The sequence below is a fragment of the Filicampus tigris genome, chromosome 7 (assembly GCF_054856515.1).
Source record: "Filicampus tigris isolate MCC_2025a chromosome 7, RoL_Ftig_1.0, whole genome shotgun sequence".
NCBI lineage: Eukaryota > Metazoa > Chordata > Actinopteri > Syngnathiformes > Syngnathidae > Filicampus > Filicampus tigris.
Genome location: NC_141223.1, coordinates 23,160,509 through 23,173,040, shown reverse-complemented (window position 1 = coordinate 23,173,040; position 12,532 = coordinate 23,160,509). Strand labels below are relative to the sequence as shown.

At 38.1% G+C, this 12,532-nt stretch overlaps 1 protein-coding gene across 3 annotated transcripts in view; it reads right to left on the bottom strand.

Annotated features, from left to right (window-relative positions):
- LOC147145197 (cyclin-dependent kinase-like 1) overlaps positions 1-12,532 on the bottom strand; it is a 56,593-nt gene that overhangs the window by 1,965 nt on the left and 42,096 nt on the right. For all 3 annotated transcript variants that reach the window (XM_086035313.1, XM_086035312.1, XM_086035311.1), the window contains exons 3-11: positions 7,567-7,698; positions 6,248-6,436; positions 5,923-6,044; positions 3,444-3,516; positions 3,063-3,153; positions 2,087-2,287; positions 1,928-2,010; positions 1,781-1,837; positions 885-1,040 (exon numbers count right to left, since the gene is read on the bottom strand). In XM_086035313.1, the coding sequence (XP_085891439.1) occupies positions 885-1,040; positions 1,781-1,837; positions 1,928-2,010; positions 2,087-2,287; positions 3,063-3,153; positions 3,444-3,516; positions 5,923-6,044; positions 6,248-6,436 (972 nt within the window). In that variant the 5' untranslated portion in view covers positions 7,567-7,698. The remainder of the gene's footprint in view (positions 1-884; positions 1,041-1,780; positions 1,838-1,927; positions 2,011-2,086; positions 2,288-3,062; positions 3,154-3,443; positions 3,517-5,922; positions 6,045-6,247; positions 6,437-7,566; positions 7,699-12,532) is intronic.

Here is a 12,532-nt window from a genome sequence, read left to right as displayed (position 1 = left end):
TGGGCATCCACTAGAGGGCATACTATGCCTGTGAGAACACTACTGCAGGGAGGGAACACACATGAAAAAGAGCACTCCAGTGTTGTGGCGGGCTTAGCAGGCAGTCTTGCTTTTTAAAAGAAGCCAACCCAACACGTCAGCCGGTACTTGACCCGGGTGGGGACGATTAGAGGGACGTAACGAAAACCTACCTCCGTGCTTGCTCAGTCCGTCCTTTTTAAAAGAGTTCTCGTCCTCTGTTCGACCGTCCACAAAATGGGCATCCGTCCGGGACAGAGCGTTCCGTCCCATGGACAGAATGCCCACCTCTGGTGTACACTCTAGTTTGTGAGCTGCAACTTGGGCATGGGGCTCCGCAAAAAGATTTGCAATATACAATTTTATATCATTTAAAAAAAAACTACATATGTGCAAACATATGGGCATGTGTATGACTAAACTGTACTTTCATAAAAACCTTTTTCTGTACTTATCACAACATAACTTTTCTGTCTTGTTAACTGGCAACTTTTAAATTCCTATAGCATTTTGGGGTACATGTGGTAGTTATGTTTGATTGGCATTTGGATTATGAGGGGTCCTCAGTAATTTAAAAAAAATCCCAAAAGACTTTTTATCTCGGCAAAATACGACTTGTTGTAAATGTTATGACTTATTTTTCTTGAAAAATATGCCTTTATTCTCACAACATTACATTTTTCCAAATTTTGATAAAAAATGTTGTGTTGCAGTAACAAATTCCGATGGCATTTACAGGTACGCATGGTAATTGTGTTTAATTAGCATTAGGATTATGGGGTCCGTGATAAAAAATTTTCGCTGCAGGGGGTCCTGGCCCCGAAACGTTTAAGAACACTTGATCTATATCAGCTCGTCCCACTCACCCCCGCCTGTCTACGACGAGGGCCTTTGTCATGGCGTCTGGCGGGACGTTGTTCGCCCTCACGGGTCCAGGCGGCGGCGCCTTCCTCGTGCATGTAGGGAAACGCCAGCAGCTCCTCGCATGACAGTCTGAGCGAGGGATCCATCACCACGCACGACTATGCACAAATACAGATATTTCCCTTCAGTGCTGTGCTGATGACAGTCCCATCTATGTCCCACTAAGCAAAAAGAAGGCCACTTTTGTCCTCTCCGGAGGAAATCAAAGCCTGAATGGCAGTGAACTTGTTGAATTTTCATGAAAAGAAATCACATGTTACGGTGGTGGTCCTCGTATATCATGATCTTACCCTGTTGACTTGGGCCCCCTGGCGTCTTACCTAAAGCCAACAGTCTGGGTTTTAAATCGGACAGTGATTTTAAATTGGACCGGCAAATTAGTGGTCTTGTTAAATCCAGCTTAAGCAGCTGACTAAAGTTCTAACTAAAGCCTCTCATTTCACAACTGCACTCGGAAACAGTCATTCCCGATTTCATCTCGGTTGGATTACTGTAATGCACTTTACTTTCTCGAATCAGACTGTCCTCCCTCAAGCGTCTCCGGTTGGTCCAAAATGCCGAGACTTGCCTTCTAACCCGAGCTCGTAGGAGGAAGCACATACACTGACTTCGATTCTGGCTTCTGTTCACTGTCTCCCTTTTCACTTTACAATTCATTTTAAGGTTCTTCTATTTGTTTTGAAATCTTTAAATTGTCTTTAAATTGTTAAGTTGCGTTGGATTGTTAGTGACAAAAACATGCGTTAGGTTCATTGAAGACTTTAATTGTCTGTAGGTGCGAATTTGAGTGTGAAAAACTGGCAACCGGTCCATTGTGTGTGGAAAAAATTGCACATACCTTCATGACTTGAAGAGCCAGGGGTGATGCACTAGAGAATCGCTTTTCCAGAGTTTCCTATTTACAAGAACAAATGTGATAACATCAGAGCTCAATGTACAGTATGGTTGGAAAAATAAAAAGGTTCAGTGCAGACGTGAATCATACTCTGGTGTCAGGTTCAGGAATACTGACTCCGCTGAAGAAAATGTTGGATTGGAACACCTGCTGGTGTCGAGGGATGAGGTCCCCTGCAACGAGGGAAGGACTATGGACCAATTCCACAGTCTTGCATGTGGTATCTTTCGGGAATGGGTGGCGGCGTACCAAGAGTTTTGCGGATGAGGTAGAGCTGGTCCACGTCTGACTTCCCGGGCCAGAGTGGACTCCCGCTGAGCAGTTCGGCGAAGACGCAGCCCAGCGCCCACACGTCCACAGGGGGGCCGTACTGGGTGTCTCCAACCAGCAGCTCAGGGGCCCGGTACCAGCGGGTTGCCACATAGTCAGTGTAGTCGTCCTCTGGTCCCGCTGAGCACACAAGAACATGTACTTTGTCAGACACACAAAACCAAATGTGCAATGCGGTACATGTTGTATATCGTCGCTGTCCTGTGAAAAACACGTATGTCCATTTTTTTCTTTTTACGTGATTTCTGCGTTTTTACTAAATTGGACAGCGACGATATGAGGGCTTCTCAAATTTTGGGGTCCAGAGAAATTTTTCCAAGGACCCCCTCATAATCCTAACCTAACGTACAGACAGACAAGATATACTTTACGCATAAGGAGCAAGTCTCAGTTTCTCAGCTCAAGCTGCAGTAACATTCGTTCTTCACAGAGGACAAAGAATATATAACTGTAAGTATGTACTGTATTGTTATATTTGTCTACATGTGTTGCATGTAAAGATTTGATGCAGAGTGTGAAAGCTGCTACAATACTGTCTACCACCCCTAAACCCAACAAAACCGGGAGGTCGTTTTCGTCCTCCTCATTCCAACAGGAAAAAGTCTGCTTTGGCAACCATGTGACAGGGGCTTATGTTCATAGTGAGCACTAAATAAGACAACATCGCGGAGGGATTACAAGGGCTCCTGAGCGTCTACATGACAGCATGTATGGTAACACTACACGGAAACCCAACACGGGATGTTTCAACGGTCCACAGGGCTCACACTAATTGACTCGGGGTGAAGCATCGAAAGTGAGGAGGCGGTGCTTAATAAGTCATTAGAGTTGGTAAATGCACGTAAAGGCCACACACACGCACACCCCCACACACGTGCACGCACAATGGACCCACTCAGAATGCGAGCGAACCCAAAGTCACACAACTTGATGACGCCAGTCTTGGTGAGGAGGATGTTCTCGGGCTTGACGTCGCGGTGAATGCACTGCAACACAAACACAACACGGGTCTCATGTTCGTGCCGACACTCAACACCGCGCCGCATTCACGCCGCGCTATTTATACACTCACTGGCCAATGATCAGTGGAGTCACATGACTTGAGTCAGACTTAAATTGCTCATACAGTATGTGACTTCCCCCATCTCTGCCAATAACCAGTGACGCGAGATCAACTAGAAGAGCTGTGTCAAAGATTGCGTCTAGAAATGCAAGGTGGTCGGGTAAAAAGCCCACAATGCATCCCACAATACATTGAGAAGATTTGTCTACTGACATTGTGCTTGTGGCAGAAGTTGACGGCCTGCAGCGTCTGCCACACGATGCTCTTCAGCTGAGCCTCTGGAACACTGTGGAAGTGCAACACAAGGAATGTTAACGGGAGTGTTTCCCCAACCTTTACTGAGCCAGGGCACATATTTTGCATCAGAAAAAGCTCACGTTTAGTGATGTGTGCATCAATACTGAAGTATCGATATATACGATGCCAGCTCTTTATGTTAAAATCGATTGTCGAACCAAACATTGTTACGCTTGATACTTTAATCATTTGAAAAGTAAATTGAGGTCTCGTCTAAACGATGCACTTTATAGGGACTCTAAAATACTTGTCGTAAGAGTAAGTGTGTAACGCGCAATCGCAGGAGTTGTTCAGTTACCTGGTAAACAAGGGCACAGCATAAGTCATTTCTGGAGCTATTACGGCTCCTCAAACAGCCAAGACTCACTTTGTGATATTTGTAAGGAGTTGTGGCAAGAAAACTTTGTGGAACACTTTGCACAAAAGCGTCTATCCGATTGGTATTGCTAATACCAGCAGTACCAGATCGGAAAGGAAATTGGTATCGAATATCACTTCTCATGGCAACAATTGTGGTTGGGAATCACTAAACTGGAGGAACACTGCACATCGTTTCAACTCCATTTGAAAAGAGAAAGGGCTGTTCATCGCCATGGTAGCCCTCGGCCTGTCCCTCGGGGCAGCAAGCACCGTAGTAACCAAGGGCGACTACGGTTTCTGCCGCGTGGCGTCATGGAGAAAAAAAAAGGTCGGACGGCCTGAAACAGCTGACTTGTGTATGACGTTAGTGTATATAAGTGAGTTTCTACTCACACTCAAGTATACATTGCAAACATTGAGCCAACTACTAACCTTCATTACTTAACAGCGGCTGTACTCTCTACCTTCATGGTTCTCAAACTGGGATCCTGTGGCTCCGCAAAATAATTTGTCATAAATTATATTGTATCCTTCAAAAAGTGCATATATGGGGGACTGGTGTAAAACAATAATAAACAAATTACTCCTCCCCACTGGAGCTTTTGGCCAATTAAAGGCTCTGTTGTGATTGTAAAATATGACATCCCTACACTAATAAAGTATTTTCTTTTTTTTTTTTTTTTTTTTTTTTTACAACAAAAGGGACATGATTTACGAAATATTTTTTTTTTTTTTTTTTAGAGCTAAAGCATTTTTTTCAAGACTTGAAAGAATGAAGGCACCATTTCCAGAATAACAACAATCAAGATTCAAAGTTTATTTGTACTATGCAAAGTAAAAAGTAACAATAGCACTAAGCAATAAAAATCCTAATTTGTTAGTTTTATTGAAAGATATAAAAGAAATGAAATGAAAGATAATACTGAAAGAAACGGGCATAGGTAATGTACAAAATAATGTTTTAATGACAATTTAAAAAAAGTTCATCCGTAATGCAGAAGATGGAGGTAATTAACTATTGAAGCGGCCACTTGATCATGGGCTTGAACCCTGGACCCTAAGATCAAAACTAGTGTTGTTCCGATGCCATTTTTTGGCCCCGATACCGATTCCAATACCCAGCTGTGCGGTATCGGCCGATGCCAATACTGTACCGATACCAGACCTTTGTGAAAAAAAAAAAAAAAAAAAAAGATATATATGAGCATTTTTTTCTTGTAATTCTAAAGAACTGCAGACCCACTTGGATGTAAAACCATTGCTATCATGGCTTGGTCAGACTTAAAGACCTTTGTGAAACAGGAAAAAAATAAGAAATAATATACACGAGGTATCTTTGAGAGGGATTGTGTCGGATTAATTACAAAAGCTATAGGACATTATAGGTTTGTTTTGAGTACTGTATTAGTGAGCCATCGCAACAACTTCCGCTCCCAAATTCATTTTCAAAACCAAAAACAAGCAGTGCACACACATGAAAAAGCAGCAGGGAGCAAGATACAAAGCGCTGCATTCAACGTTCTTTACTAGTACAGCATCGGGAAATGGCATCGGCACGTTATATGTAAGTACTCGCAGATACCGATACCAGTGTTTTAATGTGGTATCAGGATACCTCTCGATACCAGTATCGGTATCGGAACAACACTAATCAAAACCCTGACGCTCTACCAACTGAGCTAAGCAGTATGTTGAAGACAGTGATACAGTAAAACAAAACCTGTAATATAATGAGAATGAGACGCAAACTAAATTTACATTTTAATGTGACTTTCTTAGCTCATCAAACTGGCTTTTCATCATAATGTTTGGACTTTATTTTTGCAAGATTATGACTTTTAATTCATTTTCATGAATACGAGCGGGGCTCAAACAGACACTATTTTATTTGAAAGTAAGCTTCAACAAGGCATCTTTTTTCAGTGCTCAAAATGATTTTATTGCATGCAGAAATTCAACGTTGTGTTCTCTGTACCACGAAGCGGTAAAGCAAATAGATGGATTTCCGAAGGTCCCATTGCAGCACGTTACTCACCCTCGTGGATGTTTTTCCAGCGCGTTGAGGACCGTCTGCTCGCAGAACTCAAAAACCAGGTGGAGGCGTCGTTTCCTGCGGAACACCTCCAGCAGGTTGACCAGATTGACGTGTTTCAGCTGCTGCAGGACAAGAAGAGAATGCAACGTCAACCAAGATGGACAACGTGGACTTACACAACGTGAGGTTGACCTACATCTCCCCTTAAAAGTTGCAGATAGTTAACCCCTGGCACCAGTTTCGTTTGTGTGTGTAACTGTATGCAAAGTCCTTGAAACACAGCGCCACCTACAGTATCTTATGTTGTACGTCATTATCTGCTCACCTTCAGCATGCGAATTTCCCTCAGCGCAATTTTCTTGATCATGGGATCGTCTTCGGATTCCACAAACTTCTTGATGGCAACGATTTGGTCGGTGTCTCTGTTTCTGCACTTGAATACCACGCCGTAAGAACCTTCTCCGATTTTGGCCAGTTTCTCGTACTTCTCCATCGGGCAGTGACTGGTTAACATCTGGGGAAATAAAACAACATTGTTTAGTGTTTAATAATGTGTTACGTTGTATCGATAACAATTATCCACTTGTTTGAAGCTGCTTCTTACAGTCTGTTTCCTAACAAAACAATTAATTCACAGTGTAGCTAAAAAAAGAAATGCTCAACAATACTGTTCAACAGAAAATTTTAATCACAGATGACTTTATCTGTGGCTAAACCTATTTTTGACCCTGATGTAAAAAAAAAAAAACTACTACTTTTACTACATTTTTCACATCAGGTTTTTGAGATATTTTAAGTTTGACCTATATAAACTGGCACAATGCGGATTTTACCATGTGTTGTAATTTATTTGTATGTTTCAGAAAAAAATTCCACCTCTTGTTGAACCCAACCCTTAATTCACAAATATTACGCTATACCTGTATTACACATTATAATATTATTATTATGAAAATTGGATGTGCAAGAGAAAAAACAAGGGCAGATTCTGAAGCTCCCAAAAATATATTTAGAAAAGTTTACTTGCATCTATCTCTATTAAAAAATAAGTACAAATTTGTTGACCAGCTTAATTAATTAAATTAATTCAGAAAACAGGTGAGCTGTGCTTGGTTGTTACTTGAACTGTGATGTAATTTTCAGTCAACAGCAAGTGACAAAATGGCAATTAAAAATAAATACATAAAAAATATTTGAACTTTAAAAATAAATTGCAAAATAAATGTGGAAATAAATACAAAAATACATATAAAAATAAAATGAAACATCAATTTATTTGTCTTTCATTTTTCAATTATATATATATATATATATATATATATATATATATATATATATATATATATATATATATATATATAAATATATATATATATATATAATATTTTCTATTTATCATTTATTTATTTTTTATTTGGACGGTTTTGCTCCCTCATAGTTTTCATAGGTTTCAATTGGTCAAAAATAATGGGTAACATTTACTCTGAACAGTATTTTATCGATATATTTAAAGGGCTGAAGTTGGAAATAAGAGGACCGGACAAAATCACCAGCTTCGTAAAATGTCATTACATTTCCATTCACACAGCTAAAAAGTCTCGAAAGGTAAAAATGGCCAACCTAGAACGCCCAAGGCGTACTCACCTGTCCACTGCATGGACGAGTCAGCAGAGAGCAACTTCGGTCCCCGAGAAGTCTTCCAAACTATCTCACGGAGTGATGTGAGCCGTGCACGACACGGCTGTCTCACTCTGCTCCGTCCGCCTCTCGCTCGGCCTCCCCCCCCAGAAAACACTTGAGTAAGATTATTCGTCGCCGTTTTTACATAAACACAAACCGTGCCAAACAAACGGACGGCGATTGAGGGTTGCTTCCTAGAAACAACGCATAAAGAGCGACAAGAGGCGTAAAATGGGCAATTCACGTCGCTATTTGCGCGGTAACCATGGAGACAGACGGCAGACAGAAAACATTGTTTTAGGAATATTAGTCATTCAGTCTTGGTTTTAGTTTCTAATGTGAAATACGAAACAATATACACAATTCAGTTATTTATTTCAAACGCAAGTTTAATTAAAAAAATCTAGCAATATATATGAGTGATATTACACAATTGGGGGACAATTTAGGCACACATTTTTAATCTATTTGTTTGTTTGGTTCCACCATAATTAGATTCGTCCAGCTCAATTATGAATGGTACACTAATTTGGCATAGCCCTACGGATACTCATGAGTTAAAAAAGATACTCTAATGTAAAAATCCGAACTGCTTATCCTAAACAGGGGCGCGGGTGTGCAGGAGCTTTTACCAGCTAACTGTGTGCACTACTTCCAATTCCAGATAAAAGATTCTAATATTGTGTAATCAACGATTCACAATTATTATGGTAGTAGCTGGATCCCTCTCATGGTACACGAAAGAGTCACAGTACAGTTCAGTTGTATTTAATGTTTCAGTTCAATATCCATCCAACCATCCATCATCCAAATCATTATCCTCACGAATGTTACGGGGGTGCTGGACCCTATCCCAGCTGTCTTCAGGCAGAAGGTGGGGTACACCCTGAACTGGTTGCCAGCCAATCGACAGACAAACAAACATTCACTCACAATTACACCTAGGGACAATTTAGTGTTCAATTAACCTACCATGCATGTTTTTTACTGTGAGGCCGACATGCTAACCTGTCGGCCACCTTCCGCCCTCAGTCCAGCAGTGTTGATTTTCAAACTATGCAGTTGCTTGAAGTGACACTTGTGTGAGCTTAACATTGGCACATATATAAAAGGTTTGCATGTAAAAATGACATTAGTACTAAAATGCCCACCTCAAAAGACTCTGCAGTGATTTAAGGGCTTTTTTAAAATTAGGTTTATGACAAATTTCCCCGCCCCTTTTTGGGGCGTGGCTAATGTTATGTTTTCGGTCTCAACTGTCCACGTCACGGGAGGGAGCCAAGCGTGGTAATATTGCTCCAACAGACCTTTTTGGCTGTTTACGTTCCAAATTGGACGGCGTGTGGTCGGTCGAGAAAATGGGGCCATTCCTCATCCAAATAAATGTGCATGTCTACTCATTCCCACTTCAGTCTCTGTAAATATCCTGACTGGTGTTAAATGCCTCGCTTGTCCTAACAGTGATCAGCAAAGAAGCAGTGTTTTTGGTTTTTTTTCAAGCAAAGAAGCAGTGTGCGCTGGTCCCAGCCTATGTAGCTCTGCTCACTTCCACATTTCCTCATTCTCATATAAATCAGCCACAGAGAGGTTAATCCTTTTGATATGTTGAAGTGGGCATTAGTAGAGCTGTCCACATACATTTTGGTGCCAATTGATTGCCGTTCTTGGACGTTATGAGGAATGAAAATACAATGATTTTCAATGGAGGGTTTGGAATCGGTTACTCCGGTGACCCCGGCCTAACAGGGATAGAACGCTAGGGGCACGGCCATTCTCCTCATTAACAAGGGGAGTTATTCATGGAGTCACTTATTTCCACATTTCTCCCAAATTTATTGATAAAATAGAAAATGACAACTCTTTTCATTTTCCTGATCAAAACATATATAAAATGAACTTGTTAGTGAAAACATGGCCTTCCCGGCCCCACTGTCTCTTTAATATTCAATGCGTGTAAAAATATGTACATACTACAGTATATAGGTTTAGGAACAAAACCGCTGTCCCGTTTTTCATCAATACTCAGTGTAAAAGGTTTAAGAACCGTGGACACGTTACATTGCACATAACCTCAGATTTTTATTTCAAATTGTGTTTTTATTTTCCTCCTCATTAGTAGAATATGCTAGTCTTGTATTACGGGTATGTGCTAAATCCTGCACCGAAAATCAGTAGGTGCTACCTGACACACCCACCAGGGGACAGTATGTAACCGCTTTTTAAGCATGTGCAATTAATTTAAGTACTTTTCCCCCAGTGAGTTGTGTCTGTGATGTTTTCACTGTCTATAAAAAGGATTCTTTTTATAGGCATCATTGTGTGGATGTCCTAAATGCTATATATGTATATATGTATATATATATATATATATATATATATATATATATATATATATATATATATATATATACATACATACATGTATATATATATATATACATATATATATATATATATATATATATATATATATATATACATACATATATAACATATATATATACATACATGTATATATACATACATATATATATACATACATATATATATATATAACATATATATATACATACATATATATATAACATATATATTTACATATATATATATATATACATACATATATATATATACATACATATACATATAACATATATATATACATATATATATATATATAACATATATATATACATATATATATATATAAAATATATATATATACATATACATACATATAGACATACATATATATATACATACATATATACATACATATATATATAACATGTATATATATATACATACATATATATATAACATATATATATACATATATATATATATATACATATATACATACATATATATACATATATATATATACATACATATACATATAACATATATATATACATATATATATATATAACATATATATATACATATATATATATATATAAAATATATATATATACATACATATAGACATACATATATATATACATACATATATACATACATATATATAACATGTATATATATATACATACATATATATATAACATATATATATACATATATATATATATATACATATATACATATATACATACATATATATACATACATATATACATACATATATATACATACATATATACATATATATATATATATGTGTGTGTTTATTTATTTTAATATAGACACATACATGTGACTATTACTATTATTTTTATTTTTTGATTATGCCGTACAATATGCATACGCATACAATACTAGCACACATGCTTTCGATGGGAACGGCAACTCATTTATTTATTGTCTCACACATCTCTGGTTGACTCAGTGGAAATGTTGTGTGTATCATCTTTGTCTTTCTTTCTTGTTTGTATTACAGCGGATGTTTGAGGGGATTTTGTCTCGCCTCTCCTGTTGTTAAAGACACCCATTCAGTGTCAGCGTCAGATGAATGGCACATTCTTTACACTGGGCAGATGACAAGCGACACTCATGGGAAAACACAGCCAGACCAGCCTTCCCTCAAAAAAGTGCCACATCAAACAGTGGCGAGGGCAATGTAGTCACTGTATGTCCTTCAAAGTCGATTGAGTTGCTCTGCTTCCGTGATGAATCACTTTATAAAATGATCATTCGTTACTTTTATGGGTCATTTTACAACTCAAGGGGATAAAAGCGGTTTGTTTCTTCGTTTAGTAGGAGGAAAACCGACTTCAAATATTAAACCAATAGAAGTGTGCTGACATCGGCAAGTTTCAGTGCATGTGTTTCTGTTTTTGCCACTAATAAAACCATTTTCCGAAAACATCATCCTGCATGAAATACATTCAACACATCTGCTGTTTGTAACGATGTACGTAAAGTGTAAATATGAATATGTATCTGATGATGGTGTGTTGATACATGACTGCGTATGAGCTAGCAATAACAATCTCAGTATTTTGCCCCACCATTACTGATTGTATGTCAACATTTCATTCTTTTGTTTTTTTCCTTGCGTGTTTGGTTGTTTTAGATGTTTTATTATTACATTACATTCTGATACATTGGATAGTAATTGGAAATTATACAATGTCTATTACTTTGACAACAAATATATATTTTCTAATAAAAAACAACTTTTGTTCATTTATGCCAACCACGTACAGTAACAGGCAAAACAATAAAATGTTCTTCCACTAGATGACAGAAGGTACATGACTGTGTATAGCCACTTTTTGTGAATCGTTTTTTTCCCCGATGTGAAATATGTGCCTTGGGTCAATAAAGGTTGAGCAACACTAATCTAACCAACCTAATATCACATACGTAACACAACGTTCCCAAACTAGCCCATCCAAAAAAAAAAGCCTTATTCCAAGGTAACACCTTTAACTACCTACCTACTCCTAACCAAACCTACTCACTAGCCTAACTGAACTACCTACAACCTAATCAATTTACAAACCTACCTTCTAAAATTTTCCTTGGAATTGAGAATCCATCCAGTCCAATCTAACCTACTTATTGTACCAAATCTAGTTATATAGGTAAGTACATTGTTGGTTAGCTAACTAAACAAAATTATTCTAACTCAACCTGACCTAGCCTAAATACAGATCTAACTTACAAAGTATACAAACCTACTTAAATAACTTACTTAACCTAACCAAATGAACCAACTTACCTACCTACCTTCTGGAATTTTTCTCAGGATTGAGAAAGTATTTATATTTCTACCCTACCCTAACCTTATCTAACCTAATCTACCCATAACCTAAACTACCTAACCTAATCTAATATAACCTATCCACCTACTGACCCTACCCTAAACTACTTAGCCCACTTACCAAACTAATTAAAAAACCTACCTAACCAAACATACACACCTGAACCTAACTGAACAAACTTCACCTAAGAAAACACAATC